This window comes from Tasmannia lanceolata, unplaced genomic scaffold, assembly GCF_043159265.1.
Source record: "Tasmannia lanceolata isolate RefF3 unplaced genomic scaffold, GAP_Taslan_0.1 ptg000006l, whole genome shotgun sequence".
Lineage (NCBI taxonomy): Eukaryota > Viridiplantae > Streptophyta > Magnoliopsida > Canellales > Winteraceae > Tasmannia > Tasmannia lanceolata.
This window is the reverse complement of record NW_027518683.1, coordinates 174811-198147: the sequence shown is the minus strand read 5'-3', so window position 1 is coordinate 198147 and position 23337 is coordinate 174811. Positions and strand designations below refer to the sequence as shown.

The following is a 23337-nucleotide window of genomic DNA, read 5'->3' as shown; positions in this document are numbered from 1 at the left end:
GCGCCACCTCATATTAGCTATATGAGTTAACCTCAGGAACGTTGGTAATTTAAAAAAAAAAAAAAAAAATTTGTCCAAAGGGTGCGTTTTCACTTTTCAGCTTGTTCGGATCATCCACTTCGTTTCAGCCGTTTTCAAGGGAGGGTTGGATCACCAGGGGCTAAATAAGGCAGGGTTATAGATTTCAGAGACGAGGGGAAGAAATTCCCAATGAGGGGCTAAGGCGGGGGCTTAGATTCTGACGCAGTGTGAAGTAGCTTTCCTCCATCTGTTTCGAATGAAATCCAGGAGTAGGGGCACCGTTTGACATGCAACCTGCAAAAATGATCCGAACCTCTCCCGCTCAAATTCTACCGAGAAAACAAAAAGAAAAAGGGTTTTTCTTTCTATATTATCAAATTTTCATAGAAATTTGAAACATCCCTCAAATAAGCAATAACCATAGCATTTTCATCAGGACCCATCACCCAAAAAAAATGTGGACCCCACTGTTTTTGCCATCCACCATATATACTAAAAAAAAAAATCCCTCGTAAAGAGTTTCCCCTCAGAAATGCGTTTCCCGGCTAGTAATACTCTCTCATGTAGCTCTTCCTCTCAGTCTAGTTGGGCCGGTTTTATTTTTGTTTCGAATTTTCCTCGATGAAAGACTGTTGGTGAAATAAAAAAACAGAGGAAAGAGTAAACTAGCCCTCGGTGAGCTCGTATGAGACTCATGAAGCTATTTTTCCTGATTGTAGGGCAAAGTGGGGGGCATGTCAATGGAATAGTAGAGAGGGAGAAGAGCAAGGCGAAAGTACCTCAAGACCCATCCGACAGTTTTGTTGTTTAAATATACAAATATTCGTGCCACCTTTTTTAACTACCCCCATCCTCTATTCACTCCCTCTTTAACTAAAACAACACTCATATGGCCGGGATGTCGTCGGACTCTTTGGATTTATTCCTTCTTTTTGCCTCCTACCAGTACCACTTGTTTTCTCTTTCAGTTTTATTGCTCGACGTTTTGCCTGAAAAAGAAAGGCCTGCTTTTGAGCATGATATTGCAGCTGAGACAATAACACAACAGAGAAAGTAAAGGGGCAAAAAATGGGAAGAAAAACAAGAAATGAGAAAATAATGCTGGTTTCTTTTGAGGACATATGAAACTAATTGTACAAAGGTTAAGGGCAAGCTTCAGAGACAAACATGTCTCACTCAGATTGAGGGCTCAGTCTGCCGAACTGTGCCGCCAGCGATTTCCACCTGTTTGTTTGGTGATTGGCCCTTGCTGCTCTCTGCATATCGAATGTCCGGGCCGAGCATCATCGCAAGACGAATATTCTCATTCTCCGATTTGCTAGGGCCCTGGCAAATTACTGCAAAAGCAAATCCGGACCCTCTTGGTGGATTTCTCTATTGACATTGGCCCGGTTTCTGGATTGCACTGAGTTAGAGAGCAAGGTAGAAAAATCTCAAAAAATATTTCAACCATGTGGTGAGGGCCTGGGACTTGAAGAGTTGTCATGGCCAAGTGCTGTTTGAAGTCCATCGACGATCAAAGATAATCCGCCCTCCTCGACCAACCCTTCCATGAAAACGATATGGTGGTGAGGTTGTTGTTGAGCCATTTTCCACCACCACCGGAGGAGGATCTGATGATGGCTGCACAATGCCAGCAGCACCCAATTTCTCTGGATCTAGAGGTCTGGTGAACAGCAAAACGGGTTCATGTACACCACCCTGCATTAAAGCCACATTTCACACTACAGATCAGAAATAATGCATCTTCAATGCACTACAAGTAGAGTGGCACATTAAGTATATATTGAAAACAGCCCTTTGTGATACAATTTGTATTTCTTGGTTACGTTACATAGTGGTATAGAATAGTGTGGAACATACACCATCTTCGGCAGTCTTATTAATTTGACCCAGCACTGGAGAAACTCAATAATGCTCAACTCAGTCGATCTAAGCATCTGGTTGGGTTAGCTAATGTGAAAACTCCTTCGTTGTAAAAACCCGAAAACCAAGTATAGAAACTTGATAAGCAGTTCTCATAACTCGGTTCAACATAAGCTTTTTATACTTCAACCGAGTTTTGGGTCAGCTTGACCTCTTGAACTCATCAAGTAAAACCAATCTTTGACTTCTAAAACTTAGAACTCATAAGCCAATCTTTGGCTTTTAAAACCTTGATCGTTGCTTCGATAATTGAGTCTTGGATTATACCTCTTTTGCCATAGCTGACAAAACAAGTAGAAATGGGAAAAGGGAAAGTATGATTCAGCAAAAAATATATTTACCCTCCTCCTATGGAGCCATCTCAACTCTTGCTTCATGCGTCCCGGTGGGACCATCATCAGCTTGGATGAGTCTGGGAAAGGCGAATTCAGTGCTGTGGTGGCTGGTCGAGTACGCGGGCGGCTGTTTGCCATGTCGTCTGAGTCACTTGAACCAAATCTGCAAGGGAAGGATGGGAAGCCAGGCAGCACTAGCCCATCTTCAAGGAGCTGAGTCTCATGCTGGAAACCCATTCAAATTATTAATCAGTTAACTGCTAATTCAGAGCAAGACTCACATGTAAATGTCTTAATGTGCCATATATAATGTCATGGTAACCTAAAACTGCCATATCTAATGTCATGGTAACCCTAGTACTCCAAAATATGAAAAAGATGTGACAAGTCCTAATAAGTTATAGTACCATGCATAAATTGCCCTGCAAAAGACTCCCCGGAAACAAAAGTGACATAAAAAATAGGGAAGGGTATAGGAAAAACAATGTCAATTCAGGCGTTTACACAGTTTAGTCTACCACCCCTACAATACTGACATCAAATATCAGTTGCTAAATTATTAATAAGGAAAACTGATCATGCTACATCGTTTGGGTGTAGCCAGCACCCGGTTATAAAGCTTCCTGTGGCATGATCAAAAGGTCAGAGAGAATTGTAGCTAGATGGACTTTCCTCCCACCAATTGAATCAAATTTATCTTTGAAGGAAGCTCCCAAGGAAATTTGGGACAGGTCTCAGAAACTAGCTGGATGAAATTGTCAAGGGGTATTCTCCGGTCCTATTGGGGTTGAAGGTTCCAATAAAGTGTAAGGATGCGCTCTTCTGACAATTTATGAATATTCAACGGTAGGAGATTCTACTCATGTGGTTATTTAGGCTAAAAGGTCAAGCCCAGATTTGTGGAAGTTAAAGTTCCAATGAAAATATTAATCATTCAGATGCAAATTTTATTTTATTTTTTTTTGAAAATGAGATGCAAAGTTCCTTTTTTTTTCTAAACTAAATAATTAGATTTTTTTCCGCAAGTTGTTTTCATCAAATCTTCTCACAAATATTAACACAACCAAAGTGATGTAGGACCGGGAAGAGAAATAGAAGAAGAGGGAAGAGAGAGAAGAATAAGAGAGAGTAGCAGAAGAAGAATTGAAGAAGAGAAGAGAGAGAAGAATAGAAGAAGAGAAGGAGAAGAATAGACGAGAAGAAGTCTTGGGGGAGAAGAATAGAGGAAATTGAAGGGGAGAATCTCAATCAATCTTTAATTCATCAAAAGCTTCAAATTACTAATACAATGAGGCCTATATATAAGCAATGGGATGGAAATAAAATTCCATGGAAAATAAAAAGGCAAAAAAAAAAGTATACACTGGAGGTTTGGAACCCAGAGAAAAATCCTATATAACATCTGAATCTTGAAACCAGCCCTAAAACTAAAAACATGGAAACAAAATCCTAGAAACTAAATAACATGGAAAACTAAAACATGTAAATAAATAATGATGGGCAAATATGCCTTTTATAGGGCCTACTATCTACATCACAAAGCAGAAGAGGACATCACATCACATCAGGTGCATACCTTATACTTGATCTGAATTCGTTGAAGGCTAACTTCACTCTCCATGACCTCTCGCTTCTTCTCTTCCCTCTGCAGGAAAATTATGTTATCAGATGCAACATATATTTTCTAGTGATAACCAATAATATTCATAAGCAAAACTTATTAACAAAATTTTAAAATTGTCTGCACATAGCAATACCTTAATCAAAGCCTCTAATACTGTTTTAGCTTGGTCCAAGTTGCGCCTAACCTGAATCACATATTGAACTCAGCAATTTTTTTTTTGGTTGAAAATGTAAAAAAGGAAGTTCAATATGATGTGAAAAGTAAAAGGAACGTTAAAACAGTGAACCAGTTCCAGAGTCCAGATTTCCGACAATACAATGGCAGAATCACTTTAAACATAAGTTACTTCATTACTTGTGAGCACTAAAGCAAAACATTAGCCAACAAGGAAATAAAAGTGACAATCAAAGGATAAAAGCACACATCATCTGACAATCAATTTAGTTTTTTCGGTTGACCGCCAAACAATGTAATCCTAACCTGCATTTAAATGTGAACAGGTGTGCCGTGTGGTGGGGTTGAGACTCTAGCTCAATTGGTTAAGGGTAGAAGCTTCTATCGTATGGAAAGAAAAACAAGTGATTCCAAGCTATGGTATGAGTTGATTAGTAACGATAGATGGATCATAAGAAAAGATAGTGTTGCCTTTTGGACAGATAAATGGTTTGGCAACTACCCATTGATTAATCAGGTTTCCAACTGGGAGCAATTAAATCTCAAGTGACTGGTCAAGGAAGTAATAAATGAAGCCGGAGTGTGAAATCTTTCTCAGGTAGAGCAAAATATTTCACAAGGAATTGTTAATGTCATCAAAGCATCTATGGTGAGGATAACTGATACTGAAGATGTGCTGGTTTGGACTCCTAATAAATCGGGCAACTTCACTACTAAATCAGCATGGAATATGGTGCGAACTAAAATTCCTAACAGAATGTGGTCTACATTCACTGGAAGAATCTTCCAATGGAAATTGGACGCTTCATTTGGATTTTTTTATGAACGCAGTCCCTGTTGATAGCCAATTGAAGGATATATTCATCCCTCTTCCTTCAAGTGTATTTGTTGTGTCATGCCTAAAGAAGAGGTGCCAATCAATTTGCTAATTAAAGCTGTGATTGCCTGAGAAAAAAAAGGCTTGCCAATTCATTCTCTCCATCTTCATGTTGCTCTTCTTAGTAAGAAAAGGCTCTTGGCGACATTGAAAAGGCCCAAACTAGGTAAGCTAAAATTGAATACTGATGGGGCATCGTATCTGGCGTGGTGGGATTGTTAAAAATCAAGTTGCCAGGATTATCTTTTCATTATTTCGTTATTATGTAAGGGAAGTAATATCCAGGCGGAAGCTAAAAGCATTCTTGATGACCTTAGATATTGTAAAGCCTTTAGATTCTAGAATGTTTGGGTAGAATCAGATAGCAAAGGTCTTAAATTGACATGATCGGTTCTAAGAAGGACCCTCCTTGGTCGATTAAATATTATTGGTAAGAAAAATGCTTATTAGTGTAAGAAAAATAATATTTTTGGCATTGGACAGATCTTCCTACATTAGCTATGTTGTGCAGATGATATCTTGTATTCTGGCATTCCTCAAAAGCTTGATGGACTAGTGTGCGCGATGCACACGTGGGACGAATTGACAAGGAAATTTTTCATTGATATATAAGCCACATATTAGGGTTATAGGTAGTGAGGTTTTCTTTGAGTTTTTTTGGCTGACAAGGAAAGTTTTGTAATCTTAAACCGAAACAGTGAAACTCTTATCCCGTGAACGTAGGCACATAGCAGAACCACATAAATCTTGTGTTCTTGCTTTGTGTGATTTTGTTTCTCGCATCTTTTCTTGATGTTTGCTGCACATCTTGTTTGATCCTATTTGAGAAGATATTTCTTGGTTTCTACATGCTAAAGGCGCATTGTTATGTGTTTTCTTAGAAGTCCCTATCATTCGTAGCAGGTAAAATTTTTGTGTATTTGTTGGTTCTTTGTTTCCTCACTCCGCCTGTGTTTTTCACAGCTTGTCCCAAGCCAGGATAAAGGAGGAGGGTTAGCATCAGGTTGGCAGCTGGCCGTAAACTTTGCCACTCTTCTATGAAATGAATCCTATAGAAAATTTGTTGGGGCGTAACCCTTTTAGCGACGCGCTGCATTGGCGCCTGGATGTAGTGTTAAATGAGCAAGGATCTTTGCACTTTCATGGGGGGGTGGGTGAGGAGGCTAGTCCTGGGCCGTCACTCCCTTAGTGATGTGCCACATCAGCCCAGGTGTGGTGGAAAATGAGCAAGGGTCCTCGCACTCTACTGGACGGGTGTGGGGGGCGAGGAAGCTAGTCCAAGAGAGTAGGATTCATTTAGCCAGTTGGAACATAGGTTCACTATCAGGAAAGCTGAGGGAATTAGTTGATACGCTGAGTAGAAGGAGAGTTAATATAGCTTGTCTTTAGGAGACTAATTGGGTAGGAGAAAAAGCTAGGGAAATAGAAAATACGGGTTTCAAGTTATGGTATACAGGGAAGGAGAGGAACATAAATTGTGTAGGGATCATAATAGATAAGAGCCTAAGAGATGAGGTTGTAGATGTTAAAAGGAAGGGTGATAAATTATTCTAATTAAATTAGTATTAGTTGAAGAGACGATTAACGTTATTAGTGGGTAAACCTCTCAAATAGGATTAAATGAGTCTGTCAAGAGGCAATTTTGGGAGGATATGGATGAAGTAGTCCAAGGAATACCACATGGAGAGAAGTTATTTATATGAGGAGATTTAAATGGACATGTGGAAAGAACTAGTGGAGGTTTTGAGAGGGTTCATGGAGGGCTGGGTTTTGGCAATAGGAATGCGGCAGGAGAAGATATTTTGGGGTTTGCAGTGGCATATGATTTGATGTTAACAAATACTTTTTCTAAGAAAAGAGATTCACACTTGAAAACCTTTAGCAGTGGCACCAACTGTAGCCAAATAGATTTTATCCTCACTAGGAGAGAGGACAGAGCTGCGTGTAAAGATTGTAAAGTCATACCCGGAGAGTGTTTAGTCACACAAAGTGGCTAGAGAGGTACTTGGAGAATCTAGAGGAAGTGGGATGCCATCTACAGACACGTGGTGGTGGAACGAGGAGGTCCAAAAGGCGATTAGGTCTAAAAGAGTGTTATAAATGTTTGCATAAGTGTAGAAATGAGGAGAACCTTGAGAAGTATAAATTGGCTATAAAAGAAGCTAAGAAGGCAGTAAGGGAAGCTAGAGGCAAGGCATATGAGGACTTGTACCACAGGTTAGGGACGAAAGAGGGTGAAAAAGATGTCTACAAGCTTGCTAAGATGAGAGAAAGGAAGAACAGGGACTTGAATTATATAAAATGCATCAAAGACGAGAATCAAATATTATTAGTAAAAGAAAATGAGGCTAAAGAGAGGTGGAGAAGTTACTTTGATAAGTTGTTTAATGGAGAACCTGTAAAGAATTTGGGAGAACTTGATAACGCTTTTGATGATACAAACCGGAGGTTTGTTTGTAGAATCCGAACATCAGGGATAAGAGTAGCTATGAAAAATATGAAATTAGATAAGGCTAGGGGGACTGACGATATTCCTATTGAGACCTGGAGATGCTTGGGTGATGTGGGTTTGGTTTGGTTAACTAACAATATTTGAAGACTAAGAAGATGCTTGATGAGTGGAGGAAGAGTACATTAGTACCTATTTATAAGGAGCTTTGGGAGAGGGTAATTGAGCATAGACTAAGAAGAGAGACTAAGGTGTAAAAGAATCAATTTGGCTTCATGCACGGACGATCGACTATGGAAGCTATCTTCTTGATTAGACGGTTAATGGAGAGATTTAGAGAAAATAAAAAGGACCTTCGTATGGTTTTCATTGGATGGACAGCTGTCCAGGATCTTAGAGTAGACGGTAGATCATCTGCGTAACTGGAATATGCTGATCATCGATCATTGCCCTCTCTATGTGGAAGCGGGTGAGTTTGTCAATCATCTCCGTATGCATTGCAAGTTTGTCAGAGAGGTTTGGTGCAAGATCATTGACAGATTTGGCATATCATGGGTGTTTCCACGGCATTTGAACGATCTCATGGAGTCTTGGTATGCAGTGTTGGAGCCAAAAAAAAAAAAAAGAAGGCAGAATTCTTTGGAGGCTTGCAGTATTAATTTCTGTAAGGAGAGGAAAGCTCGTCCGGAATGTATCCAAAAGTGCTGAATTCGTCTATATGAAGATTGACGCTCTTGCTATATCCTGGGTGACGATCATTCCAGGCTTCAACTTGTGCTGCCGCTCGGAAGTGTTGCCGGAAGGAGTTGTTATCCAGCACCGAAAGAGAGGAGCATATTTCGTCTAGATGGTCCCCCCCCCCCCCCCCCCCCCCCCCCTTGAAACCAGGCTAGCTTAAGCTTAACTTTGATGGCTCCAGCATCGATAATCCTAGTCCGGCTGGGATTGGAGGCCTCCTTAGAGACAAGGGCGGTGGCATTAGATGGGTACGGCCAACCCAGAAAAAAAGAGGGGCCACTTGTGAGGGGGAGGGTTGAAGTATAAATGATTAGTAACACTAATGCTAACAGCTTAAGCTTTTGGAGTAATTGGTTGTTTCACATGCTATTAGAGCTATTGCCTTCAAAACCAAACAACTCCTTAATGTTTAAAATCAGTGTAGGCATATTGAACTCGAATTTACATTACTTCTAGAAAATTGGAGAGCAAAAGCGAGGGCAACCCTGTAGACCCTTCTTGGTCGGATTCTTTCTCTTCATTACTAATAAATACTACCATTAAAAAAAGGAATATTTTTCCACAACTTTAAATAAGGTAGGCACAAGACTAAGTAGGCACAATAGAAAAAGGGAATCCAAGCTTGCAGAACTAGCAAGAAGATCCAAGCTGCTTCCTTTGCCTTGTAAACAGATAAGGAAAGCACCAAAAGATTGTGAGGTCCAATTGTTCACAAGGCCCCAACCAAGGCCAGCCCTATTGGGAAACCAATTAAGGAGGAAATGTAGATAGATTTCATGGTTTTTATAAGAGAAATGTTGAGTTCACTCGAAGCCCAAAGAAAGCAATATTTTTCTACAACGAGTCAATAATAGTGCTCTTTACCTGGCGAAGCTTCTCAAAGGATGGAACATTGTTCTCCCGCCTTTGCATCTAAAAAACAAAAAGCAAGTAGAAGTAGTCAAAGAAATTGTATCGATCCATTTTCCTCTATAGAATGGGAGAAAAAGGTACAGTTTTGTGGCATCTTATCAGACTACCAAACACCCCCAACAAATGAAGCAAATTCTAACACCTACTCTTCTTGTGTGGAGACGGTGAGCTTTCTCCCTGGGCCTGAATACATTGTAGGGGTTCGTATCATTAACTGGTGGAGGCGGCTGCAAAAACAGAAACATTATGAAGATTGACAAGATTAGCTGACACTATTGGAAGTTACACAAGAACAAAGGTCATCATTTGTGCTGAAAATGAGCCACAAAACAAATTAATCAACTAGCCAAAGGGCATGGATAGATAATATACAATCAACAAATTAGTTTAAGCAGTTATCTACCTGTTCTATGCAGTTTCCTTTTCTCAATGATTAATTGCTCTCTGACCATTTTTTTGGGTATAAAACAGATACAAATGGACATGTACGGGCATTAAAAAAAAGATGCAAAGAAATTGGCAACACTGCTGTGACAAAGGATTGAGCTTCAATGAGAGAATCAACAATATCAAGCGGAAGGAACCAACCAAGAACCAACCACAACCAACAATCCACTCATACAACAAAAAAACCAACAATCCAACCAAACAACCAACCATCAACCACCCAAACAACCAACCAACAACAAAACGGAGTCGCTCCTACATCAATCTGGAGTCACCAACAACACCATACTCCATCCATGGAACTATATTAGGCTGAATGCCTTCAACTTGCACCGAAAAGAATAACTTCAACGCACCACACCACTTTAGACATCAAACACTTGGTGTGCACCTTTGATATCAAGACAAACGACATAGAACACAACTAGGATGAAGAAAGAGATGACAAGATTTGGATGGGGTGGAGGGAAGCTCAAACCATAAAGGAGGAGGTAGGAAACTACTCAAGAAGGGACTAAGATGTAGAAAGAAAGGGATCCATGGATTTTTTATTTTTATTTTATTTTGTTGAATGGTTGGGATTTATGGATTTAGAACAAAACAAGAACAAGAAAGGAATTTACGGAGGCAGACAAGGAGAAAAAGAATATACAAGAGGGATCTTTTGTGTTTTTTTGGGATGGATGGATTTACAAATGGTATTTACAAAGGAGTTGGGGTAATGGGGTTTAAGGATGCACAAGAAGAGGTTAGAGTCTAGGGATTTAGGGTTTGGGATGAAGGATTTGAGGTTGTGGATGGAGATTTAGGGTTTGGGAATGGAAAAGGAATTTGGGAAGAATATTTCTTCTTCCGATGGGATCGTGGTAAGAAAATATGAGGAATAAGTGGTGGATGATGAGGTAATGGGGATATGGAGGAAGGGATCTGTGGATATTGGGGTTTGGATTGGAGATCTAAGAATGATGGGGTATAGGGTTTACAACAAAGGAGAAAAGGAGATGTGGGTACGGCAATAGGTTAGGGTTGCGAACAAGAGTCTGTGCATGAAGGAGAGAGATTTTAGGGATAGAGAGAGATATGGAGATTATGGAAACCCAAAAGAGATTCTGGGGTTTCCGTAATGTGCAATGCGCAAATACGTAAAAAGGGAGAGAGATTTTAGGGTTTTGGACCACGAGAGAGATTTGAGAGAGAGAGAGAGGGTTGCGTGGAGAGAGAAAAAAACAGGAAGACAGAGATGGAATGAAGATGGACTCTTCTTCTTTTCCTCTTTAGGATCTTTGCTCTGATACCATGTTAGAAGATAAGGATAAGGTAGAGGGGAAGAAGAAGAGTGAGGGAGAAGGTGGTGAGTCTCCACTAAAGAGCTCTACCATGTAATATGATGCATATATAGGCCCAAGTTAGGGCTACATGGTACAAAGAATTCTTCTCCTTTCTGCGAATGAAGTTGACTTTTTGTCAGGATTTCTATCTAAATGTCATTTCGACAAAAACTTTACTTTTTTAAATCTAAAAAGTTGCATGTTTCACATATTTCGACCAAAACATTAACGAAGTCACGAAATTTCGGACGAAATCTGGTATTTTTACGGATTCAAGTGGATTTCATTTCGGTAGCAATCGAAATCAAAATATTTCAATTAAAACGAAATGTTTCGGCTGAAATTTAAAACCATGGGCCCTAAACCCAAGCCCAAACTCGCTTATAAAGGACTTAAACCCCTTTGGCCGTCCTACCATGGCCCACCACTTAAAACCCCTGACTTTTCTTATTTTTGATTCGCTACCCTCCTCCCCCTATGGTCCACCACTTAACCGCTTAAGCCCCACTTCCTCCCTTTCTATTTTCTATTGGTCAGCTCCCTTATGACCATGTAGTTATCCATACTCCCTTCTTCTCCTTTCTGCGAATGGAGTTAATTTTTGTTAGGAATCCTATCGAAATGTGTCTTTACATTGTTTATCTAAAACGTTGCACCGAAACATTAACGAAGTCATAAAATTTCGGACAAAATCTGGTATTTTTACAAATTCAAGTGGATTTCATGTCGGTAGCAATGAAAATCAAAAAATTTCGGTTGAAACGAAATGTTTCGGCCTAAATTTAAAACCATGCTCCACCACTAAAACCCCTGAGCCTTTCTTATTTCCAATTGGCTACCCACCTCCCCCTATAATCCACCACTTAACCCCTAACGCCCCACTTACTCCCTTCTTATTTTCTATTGGTCGGCTCACTTAACCCCTAAAGCCCCACTTGCTCCCTTCTTATTTTCTATTGGTCGGCTCCCTTATGACCCACAACTAATCCATAACCCCAACCCCCCCCCCCCCCCCAAATCAACCCTAATTTGGATTTGATGAAAACGAACCCATCCTGCATTAATGCATATATATATATATATATATATATATCTCCTTGTTCCTCCTCCTCTTCCTCTTCTTGTTGTCTTTCTTTCTTTTTCTTTTTTTTAAATGACTGATATATTCATACTTAGCAAAAACACAATGGGGACCGGTAGTCCCACTGGATGTACATAGTATGAACTACCCAGGAGCGTTCTCCTAGGTGAAAAGAAAATCCTTTCCTCCTGGAATTAAACAAACATCTTTACATTTTACTTTACAGTTTTCAAAAACACCAAACAAAATTAACCAGCACAGGAGCTTCCCATGGAAGCCTGGTCCTTCATTTGGAAGGCCGCAGAATCTGCAAATCCTATCGCCATAGAATATCTTCTTCTGAGTGCTCCCAAAAATTGACAAGCAGGAAGACCAATTTGCTCTATTGTTTATCCGACTTTGTTCTACTGTTTATCCGACATCGGAGTCCCAAAACATTACGAGGTCTCTAACTTTTGAGAGCATTAAGTTCCCTTCTACCTCTACCCGGGGTTTTTCCTTTTTTTAACCCAGAGTCCCTTTTTTCTATATCTAGGAACATTTTCTTTGTTTCTTCTATATTTTCCTGATATCCTATTCCCAAATGATCTCCCAATTTAGTCATTTTATCAAACTCCTCAGAGGATACTCTTTCCTCTGAATCAGATGAAATTCCTTTTTCCTCTGTTGAAGTCTCATCCCCAGAAGATTCCGACCCTTTTTATACTGATATGTGCTCCCCCTTCTCAAAACAGGATTTAATTTTCCCTCTGAGCTCCACTTCCATGGAGTCTCTCGCCGTCTTGGAACCTTCACTCCTCCTTTCCCCTTTCTCCTGCCTGATTAGCCTCCGGTCAATCCTTACTTTCTTGCCCGTGCTTTTCATGTTGCTGATTGGGCGGGAGGACACTGCCTACATTCGCTAGAACCGGCCGTTCCGAAGGTCCGTCTTCAAAGGCCATTGCTTCCTGCCTAAGTTTTAAGAGCTGGAATTTCTAGAATTCTTTTGCAATTTCACTTCTCGATGGGGACACATCGTGAGGTCTTCCATACTTATGTCCCCGACTTCTTTTCTGATGCTCCCTTCCTCTATGATGCTTACTCCTTCGATCCTCATCATTTGATAGCCAGCAACCCCTGACTTCTCATAGTCATCTATCATTTTAATTATATTTGAAACAAAGTGTTTCCTTTTTTGGTTTTTTCTATTTGATGCACTTCTCCTCCATCGATTCTTATGACTTGTACCCAACTTTCCAACCTTCTCTGGGAGGGTACGGAATTTTGGTTTTATCAAGACGTCTTAAAGAGGAAACTTTATTTTCAAGGAAGCTATGCGATTTCCGTTCATTTTCACCTTTCCAGATGAGATGTCTCTCCACTGAATTTCTAGGGTTTCGACTACGCAAGATCTTTTTGAAACTAAACCTTGCCTTTTTTTAGGCTATTCCTAGCCTAGGATCCTTACCTCCCTTATGATTGGAGGTAGTATTTGACTGTCGTTTTGTCAGGGATCGATTTAGACCATTACAGATTGATTACTCCTGATCAAGATCTACAGGGGATATGGCATTTACTAACTTGAACTAGGAAGGATTTACTATCCACTTTAAACTTACAAAAGGTGGTATCAACTTCCAATGCTCTGTTAGGACTTTTACTGAGGCAAAGGCCACACAGTAGTCATGGTCGCCTGATAATTGCACTTTGGTCACATGCCCAAAAAGCTTCCCCAAAGCTTCAACAGTTGATAATGACCAAGCATGGAGAGGGATATCATAGAATCTGAATGTGTTGGCTCCAGAATGTGTCGCTGGATTCCAAGAGAACAAGGAGGATAAGTTAGGCCCCGAGGCTTCACCCCCTTCACGTAGGATCCACAGTGCTTGTTGCTCCGAATCAAATCTAAACAACACCTCCTGATTATTAATGACAAGTGGTTTGGCAGTAACGGTAGGTGCCATTCTTTAATAGCCCACTGCCAAATTTCTTCTAGGTCCCATGAAACAGCTTTCATACACCCAATCAGGCATTTTTTGAGCTCCTTTTTACGGTCTTCCACTACTTTGCCAGCCACTTCAATTTCTGGATATTTCCCCAGAGTTTCCATGACAGAGGAATAAAGGTCTCTCCCTTATCCATTCTTGGCCCGTCTCTTTCTCCCTTATCCTTTTCTCTGTATCTAGAACACCTGCGGCATCTAGTACGTGATCCAAAGTTGTAATACTCACAGGATACACAGGTCCAATTGATTCATATTCACGAGGGCTTCTCGGTAATGATCGGGGAGATGGAGACCTACGGTCATTGCCCAGTAGAACTAGGTTTCTCCTACAACAATCCTTGTCAATCTCCAGCTATTGCAAAACTTCAAAAACCGTATAACAGCCTCTATTATGTCTTGGTATAGGTCTTTAAGACTTTCTATTCTGTAGCCACAGCTACAAGTTCCGTTAGCTATATTCCTTCCCAGATAAAAAATATCTGGAGGACTTACTAGTCGTTTTCCGAAGTATTCCCTTACTCCCATTCTCCGTTATCTTCTTAGTTAACTAAGATCGTCAACTATCTCGCGGATATTTTTGACCGCCTGAAGAGGAGCAAAAAAGGCTTGGCCCCTCGAAGTCAGGGGGCAACTATCTCGCCGGATAACGAACTGAGTGATCAGAAACTCTTCACACGAACGGCAAACCAGTTGTGCATGATTCATGACGTTTGAATCAGTGCCCTTTCTTTCTTCTTTTTCCTTCTTCTTTCTCCTTCTTTCTCCTTCTTCTTATCTTTCCCTGCTCTCACCCTCATGTCGGGGTTGCAGCAACACCCCTCCTTTTCCGCTCCTTTTTTTCTTTGCCTCCGCCCTATTGCTCTCCTCTCCCTCATCCCTCTCGGACGGGTTTCTAAGATGCACTTCCTTTTCCCCTTTCTCCTGTATTTCTCTTCACTTTATTCCCTCTAGCTCATTATTGTGAGCCTTCCCCTTGCTCCCTTCCCTTTATTTCTCCCCACTTTCTTATTTTCCTTCGAGATTAGCTTTTCTCTGTTTCTCCTCTCAGCCATTACATATAGCGGATGATGAAGGCACGAAGCTTGACAAGCCATCCTAAGTATGGATTCCGTTCTCCTGTACATTTCCTATAGCCTACCCTTACATTCTCACCCTTTGAACCTTTTCCTTTCTTTCTTCCTACTTAGCCAAACCATTCCCTTCACCTTTTCGCCACATTACCTTCGTCATTCCCTAACCTTTGTCACCTTCATTACCCCTCATTCATCCTGTTAATGACCTTTATTCCCCTTACCTCTCGTAGACATCGTTTGGGCCATAGTCAAATATTTTTATATATATGATTTCTAAAACAGCATTGGCTGAGATCTGGTTTCTTTTATTTGTTAGCTAGCTGTTTTCTTTTGGAATTATTGTATGGAACATGTTTGGAATGAGTTGATTTGTTTTTTATGGATGAACTTTAAAGCTTAGAAACTCTTTGAAAACACTAGCTGGGTTTGATTATTATCTTATGTTCATGCTCCTAAATTCCGAGAAAGCAACTTGTGAACCCTAGGTTTGCACCATTAAGACAGATGAAAGCTCCTAAATTCTGAGAAAGTAACATGTCATCCAAGGTTTGCACCATTAAGGCGGATCAAAGCCAAAGATCACCAGGCGGTCATGAGCCTAGAACCTTGCAATCATGTGGATGGGTTGGCTTAGTGTTGATAAGATCCTACTGTAAATCAAATTGTACAAATTATTTGACTACATTGAAAAATCAATCAGAACTCATAGTCTTATGTGACAAAAATTGCAAATGAGTTTTTCATTTCATTTGCCATTCCAAAATAAAAATAAAAATTGCAAATGATATGGTACGATTCAGTAAAAAAATTGTATGGGATAAGATTTCATGATTGTCAATAGCTTTGAAGTTAGTTTTTTGTGTATTGGAAAGAGATGAAACAGATCTTTGGAAAGAGATGAAACAGATCTGCAACTAACTAAGGCCGTCTACACCCTATGTCTGATTAGTTTAGTTGTGCAACTAAGGCCGTCTTCACCCGATGTCTGATTAGTTTAGTTGTTCTATATGATTTACTACTATATAGAAATGAAATGGAATGGCTTAAGGTTTCATGATTCTCAAAAGCTTTGAATTTCGTTTCTATGTACTGGAAAGAGATGGAATTCAATTTCAGGTAACATTGTAAAACTGAGTTCCCCCAATGTCTCAATGGTCAAGTTGTTCAGTAGAATACACTACCATATAAATATGCCATGGAATGTTAAAACTTGGCTGAATTTAGATGTGGAAAATTAGAATAAGATTGAAAAGGTCCTATTAATCTTACAACCACATTTTTATGTGTTTTAATAATTTCATAGAGGTACAAAGTAAATTACAAGCTCAATTCGGTCTGGCCCTCTTATGAAATACAATATTTTTAGACTGTGTTGGGTAAAGCAACCATTACTTCAATTGCTTGCCAAACCAACTGATGGTCCATCTAATGTTAGAAGAGAACATGTTAAGCGTATAAAAGGTTTTTGGTCATTGCAGTACAAAATAAACCTGAACACATATATCATATCAATAGGAGAACGGATTGGCTATGCTTGCAAAGGACAGAGATGAAATGCTTCCAAGAACACATCAGAAATATCATTCTACACTCAGGCACAGAATAAAACACACCTGCAAGCGCCGCAAAATAGGCTTTTGCCATCGCTCTCTCTGATAAAAAAAAAAAACAAGAAAGCATGCATAAGAATGCATGATACAACAGAAGCAACGATTTTGAGCATAATTAGTACATCAAATTAATATAAACTTGAGGGGATAATTTGGATGTAGAACCTAATTGCTATTCTGGGTGCAATTTGTGTATACTGCAAACTGGAGGCTTTTTGGATTGCAGTTTACACACATTGCACCCAACATGCAAAACCAAACTGACTGACTTAAAGCACCATGTTTCCTGTTATGACAAATAAGCTCTCCACTATTTCAGCAAAGATGCACCAGAAGCATTAAATCTGCATAAACAATAATATTTGCACATTAAAAGGAAAATTATTAGCTATATACTCATGGAAGATGTAACATGTACCTTTGCTTTCCAGTAGTTATAGATAGACTGGAAAACCGCGTATCTTATGGACTGGCATTGCAAGGCCTGCAGCATAAGGCAAATGTACCAATTAAATAAGACGCAACCATGAAATCAATATAACAATAACACTAAACAAAGTCATTATGCATGAATGTAGAGACTGACTACAAAATATGCACAAATAAACAAAAAGGGAAAATGCTTCCAAAGTAGCCATATTATCTTCATGCATCCCTGTATTGTTTCTAGTAAGAAGGTGCGTGTCTATAAAGCAGCAATAAGGGGCTCCTGTGCCCCTCATGCATCTGCCAAGGGCAAACTAACATATGATGCTGCAAAAGAATTGAAGGCTTGGCAAAAGGTTTCCATGGATAAATAATTGTTCAAAAGAATTGCTTTGTAAGCAAAAGAAATGGAAAAAACAGGGATCTTGCAGAGGGGATGAACAATTTGACGATGCTTTAATTTGCCCATGGAAGGGCACCTGTACCCAAGATATTGCATTTGCGAGAAACTAGGCCTCTGGGCAAGTCTTTCAATTCAATGAAGATTACAGCGTCTTTCCTGTATATCATGTGTCTCACTACCTCAAACAATTACAGGCGTAAACATGGATACACGTCCAAAGTGCAGCCTATAATTAAAAATAAAGAAACAAAAAATTTTCTTTCTATAAATAAAAAGGCTCCCTAAGTGCTAGCTTTAGTCATACTGCACATGTTTACCATTGGTACTGCAATAATAAAGTAGCTGGCATAAACAATCTCTAGCAAGAACGAGCACTATGGTTTCCTTGTTAGTGTAGCATATTGTCTGACGCAAATAGAAAATAAAATTCCTGACTAGAGTGCATGAGTTGATTACAACAATTAATTAGGAAGTTCCTTTAGCAGATACCTGTCTAAATTAATAATTTAACAGAATTATTTGAATGACTTTAGATGGATGATAGGCATCTGGAGCATAGTCATGTAGCATACATCCAAACTAACAGACAACAAACTTGACAATGAGAACCGGATGAATATTTCCTCTAAAACAGCATACTTTATTTAGATGAGAAGAAAGTATAAATAAAATAAAAAATAGAAGGAGAAATTCATTCATCCCTTAAGATTGTGCTAGTAAGAACTAGTGAAAGAAACACAAAAAAATCTCACATTAATTATTAAACAGACTCAATTCCTGCAATGAATTAAAAGTTCACCTCAGTTGCAGCATCTAGCTGGAGGAGAACAGGAATAGGTGAACCCAAAGTGGGTGCTATAATTCCTGCCCTTTCCCGAGTCCTATGATCCAAAGCTTCCAGCTTAAACAAAAGACTCTCAAACCTGTATTGACCAGCATGTGTGCATGACTATTTGCAACAAGAAGAAAGTTGCTAAGATGAGAAATATAGGAAAGCAACAGATGAATATCAATTGTTAAAAACACTGCCAAAAGAATATTTTGGAATCAATTAGAGCCAGCATTTGTATTAAGTATGATAAATAGCATTCCAATAATAAAGAGCAAAGATAACATTGAAACACTAATATTAGACACTGGCTACAAAGAATTTCACCTAGTGACACATTCCAGAATCGCAAACCAACACTTTTATATAACAGAGACGTTAGACGCTAGCTACTGAGGAATTCATCTATTAAACTAGACCATAAAAAAATTAAAATTTAAAAAGGCCTTATTAAAAGATGAAAGAGAGAAGGCTAAACAAAACCGAGATGGTCACGAGCAGCCACAAACACCAACAGACATCAAAGCATGAAATTCGAACAACATCCTCAAAAGGGGAAATGCTCTCTAGCGACCAATGATCCTCTAGAGAGACCTCTACACACCAATGAGTCCGCATATAAATTTGCCAATCGAAATACATGATGGATATTGTTGGCTCAGGTAAGGCAACCCACAAGGTGGGTGAATTGGGTCTTTTAAAACTTTTGTTCTACTAAAAGTTTAAAACAATTTACAAATAAGTGCAAGAACAAATGCTAAAGTAAAGAACAAGAAAATAAAAATCAATGCACAAAAAGATAAAGAGAAAGAGATAGAAAGTGTGCACCGGTTTTTATAGTGGTTCAGCCAAATCCCGTCCTACGTCCACTCTCACAAGCATGGTTTTAAATTTCGGCTAAAATACCGACATTTCGGATTTCGGCAGGGATCGAAATTTAAAACCGAAACCGAAATTTAAAAATTTAGGCCGAAATTATATGATTTTCACCGAAACCGAAATTTCAATCCTTGCTCACAAGGATGTCCCCTCCCTGTGGATTCACTAAACCCGATTCCCTCACGGGTGGAGATCAAACCGTTACAATGAAGTTGATCCGGTTCCTTCCCACCAACTCCGAAGCTTTATCCCCAAGCATCGACTCCGAAGGTTGATACAGTGCCTTCTCACCAAATAAAATAAAAATGAAAGACGTTCTCACATAGGTAGATGTACAATAGGAGCTCACACAAATAACCCTGAAAATGATTTACAAAGAAAACCTAGCTAAACCCTCAAGATCTTGCAACTATTGGCACAAGGGTGATCTAGCACTTGGTATGTTGATCAAAGGTAAGCCCAAGTGTTTAGTGGTGATGTTTAGGGACCCCAAGGGTCATATTTATAGAGGTTGGAAGAGAAATAGCCGTTATAGCACTTCCAACGGGTAGAATGGATAAACTACATACGAACAACAGTCAACCGTGCAAATAGCCATTGTAAACTGCTAAGTGCAGGAAATACATTGTATGGTCAATCGTCCACCGCCACAGTCGACCGTGGAGATCCATGATCAACCGTGAATTCCTTTATTGACCAGTTTCATTCACTTTCAATTTCAATTTCTTCCCATTTATGCGTAATGACTTTAATGTCATTTCTTAGTCATTTTAAGTTTGACTGCACTTAGTGTCATTAACCACAAGATACATGAAGGGTTAGTTTACAAACTAACTTTGACTACTAAGACTTCAATCTTCATGCTTGTAGTTTCAGTCTCTTTCTTCATGCTCCATGGATCTTTGTTCTTCTTTAAACTTTGGCTTCATGCTCCAAATTCCATGCCTTGAATATACTTTAATTTTACCTTAAAAGAGCATTTAAGCATTAGTTACTTTCTTGAATATACTTTAATTTTACCTTAAAAGAGCATTTAAGCATTAGTTACTTTCTTGTCTTTTCTAGGCAATATTAGCTTCTGAGTGGTTGGAACTTGGAATAGCTCAATATTGCTCACTGACTTTGATTATTTTTAATCATTTTTTAATATTTGACCGATTAAATTTTGAGATGAAGAGTGACAAAAATTTGGTAATTTCAAATTTGGTATTAGAAATGTGTCCCTGTAACATTGTTTTAAAGATCCTTAATCGTAAGAAAAAAATGTGTATTGGATCCTTTTCATATGCAGATCCCAAGATTTGGGGGTTTAAGGGATCCCATACCCGATTCTTGACAGTACCTCACACATCTATCCATATCCAGACAACATAGGTTCAGGTCCAACTTTAACTTATAAAAGAACAAATATTCTAAAAATGATTGAGGCTTGCAATGGTATAAATACACATTACCGGAAGAAGTGGAAATATTGCCAATAGTCAGATGTGACATTATAAATGTGGTGGCCTAAATCCAAAAGGTGGCATTAATACATTCATTGAAGGCTTAGAATGCGATATTACGTTTCAGGCATAAGAATCTTCCTTTCATTGTTGAAGTCTTGAAGCCATTCCTCGTCCTCATTGTCCAAGTCATACTCAACAAACTCTCCGATCTCAGACCTAGCTGCAAATAGTATGGAAATATTTCAATGAGAAAAAGTACTTCTCGCCAAGGAACCAAAAGAAAATTCCATGAGTAATTTACCTCCCCTCCCACGTAAATACGAGGTGGGTTGTGTGAAGGTGCATGAGTAATCTCTTTCATATGTATCGACCACAACAAATTGTGGGGTAGGAATTTCAGAAGCAATCTTTTTACTAGGCAGATGATGCACCTGTAATATTTAAATATCTTCTGATTAGCATTCTATATACCAACAAAAGCTCTCTATCGCAGCGCATAAACTTGTTTGATGCAAATACAAAAACCAACATAAATACCAGCGTGTTTATTAGTAATAGGCCCAATAAGAACCAAGTCATTGGTGCATCGTGATTCCAACTTTTCAATTTTCAACACCCAGAATCAGTGCGGTTGAACAAGACACAATATTCAAAAAAGTTATAAAGGGAATGCATAGTTTAGAATGTCAACTTTATAGCAAGCAAAGATTTTCTATCCCAAGCCACAATTCTGACTATAATGCATAATTGGGTGGTGAGAACATCTAAACAAATTAACAGGGTGTGCACGTGAGAAAATGATGCAATGATATTAAATTCAATTAGCTAAGCATTTAAAAAGAAGAAGTTGAGAAGGAGAGAGGCGATATGGTAGACAGAAGGGTTACCTCATTATCAGCCTCAGCGGCGAGGCGCAGTATCTGAGAATTGCGCGTGGAAGTTGTGGTCTCATCGTCTTCAAAGTCCTTGACAGATTTAACAATGGGAAGCTTCTTGTGAATGTCGAGAGGACGTGGCCGGAATGACAGCCTACTCATGTCCGCTCATCTCCTGTTGGAACGAATCTCTCTCAGTTGTCATGCCGCCACCTGCAATGCAATTCCAAGCACATGGCTATCCTTGGCATTTAAGCAAACACCTTGAGAAGAGAGAAGAAAATGAAATGGCAATGCAATCGAAAAAGCAGTAGAGAAATTCAACAATTGCTGGGTCGAAATTCAGAGGCCATTTTCTACTAAGAAACTAACTGAAGCATGATTTCCATTTGAAAGAATCTTCCCCTGACATGGTGGACGGACTGTCATTCAGATCATTTTCGTTAAACAATTAAACAAGTGAGAGCAGAAGCAATGTATTATAAGGAAACCTCCACAAAGGTTACAAAGATGGTTGAAACTCGGCGAATTCGAGAGAAGAGAAAAAAGGAAAACCCTAGGGAAAAAAAAAACAGGGAGAGGCTAGCGTCCGTGTGAGAAGCAGGCCTAGGTCGGGACCAATCCCGTTGGAGTCGCGTGAGATTTCAAACACAGGAACCAGGCGCCAGACCTAACCCTAAAGGATTGAAATATCGAAATTCTACGATGCCCTAGCTTCCAAAAAGAAAAAGAAGAGATAATAATAAACAGAGAAACGAGGACGAGTAGGCGCCTCGCCTCGCCTCGCCTACGAATGAAAATTTCAGGCACACGAGAAACGAAACCGAGAGGAGGGAAGGGGGGGTGGGGAGAAGAAAAAAACGCTCGAATTGTTCAAATAGCGTAATTTTATCAAATTGTAAGGCAGAGATGTTTGTAAAGCAGAGGGAAATCGGTCGACGGAGGTTCAATTTAGAAATCACGGAGCAAGGTGGAGGGGTGGAGGAGAGATGAAGTGAACGAGTCGGGAATGAATCGGGCGATTTAGGGCTCGAAAGAGGTGATTCTCTCAAGGGTTTTGAGGGGTTTTTAGAGGGTTTCAAGATGGAAGAGGAAGGAAGATGGGAGCTGCTGCTACTTCTCTCCTCTCAATGCTCTCCTCTCATGCAGTGTGCCTCGATGCCGTGCGACTCTCCACTCCGTATGAACACCGTATGTAAGACAAATACGAATACGTATATTGGATCTCTCTCGTCACCTTTGTCTCACGTAAGAAGAGGCAGAAATCGACATTAAGAGTGAGTACGTATAAAATAAGAGATGTCGTCTCCTACGTATATGTATCTTTTATACGGAGAGAGTGGAAGAAAGAAGAGGAGGAGAGGCAGAGAGAGAATGAAAGGATTGACATATTATGACCCACTCCATCTAAACTCATCCTTCTAAAGCCTTTTTCTTTAATTTCTTCTTACTGGATCTTGTTTTTACGTAAAATCTATCCATTGTTCCTCTAGAAAATTAGATAAATGCCTTAATGAAGTGTCCAACATTGTTGTGTTGGACATTTAGATAGTGATAGTGTTATTTGGTTTAGCTAGTGACATTATTCTTGGTTTCAATTTCCATCTCGATTCAATTCTTCTGAGACGTGAATTATGTTCCTAGACTTATACAGGATGCCATCTCATCATCCTCCAACCTTACATTTTTAGCCCCATCAGATCATTTTAACTATTTGACCAATTGCTTCAAAATGAGCTTAGAAGAACTAGCATATTTTCACACCCGTTAGGATCATGCCATGTTTACAACTTTTCGGATATGACACCTATGAGTAGGGACCACCAAAGAATTGATTCATGATTGGCTTATGATAAGTCCACCCCTTGTTTCAGCCACGGCTGCCTTCTTGTGTTTTG

At 39.5% G+C, this 23337-nt stretch overlaps 1 protein-coding gene across 4 annotated transcripts; it reads right to left on the bottom strand.

Moving 5' to 3' along the window:
* Window positions 1–366: 366 nt before the first annotated feature.
* Window positions 367–22856, bottom strand: LOC143879134 (uncharacterized). 4 transcript variants are annotated; one of them, XR_013251125.1, is made up of 13 exons: window positions 21452–22855; window positions 20866–20995; window positions 20682–20784; window positions 18208–18331; window positions 16998–17063; window positions 16583–16621; window positions 9203–9283; window positions 9009–9056; window positions 4040–4090; window positions 3859–3927; window positions 2289–2507; window positions 1189–1722; window positions 367–1049 (listed from the first exon to the last, which is right to left on the bottom strand). XR_013251125.1 is itself a non-coding variant. In XM_077381322.1 (13 exons), exons 2-13 carry the CDS (start codon window positions 21599–21601, stop codon window positions 1504–1506), a joined length of 1299 nt encoding a protein of 432 aa, XP_077237437.1. In that variant the 5' UTR covers window positions 21602–21652; window positions 22677–22856; the 3' UTR covers window positions 1110–1503. The 4 variants fall into 4 exon arrangements, 2 of the variants coding, with proteins under 2 accessions (XP_077237437.1, XP_077237436.1); XR_013251124.1 differs by having other exon boundaries at window positions 367–1010; XM_077381322.1 differs by lacking the exon at window positions 367–1049 and having other exon boundaries at window positions 1110–1722; window positions 21452–21652; window positions 22677–22856.
* Window positions 22857–23337: the final 481 nt, after the last annotated feature.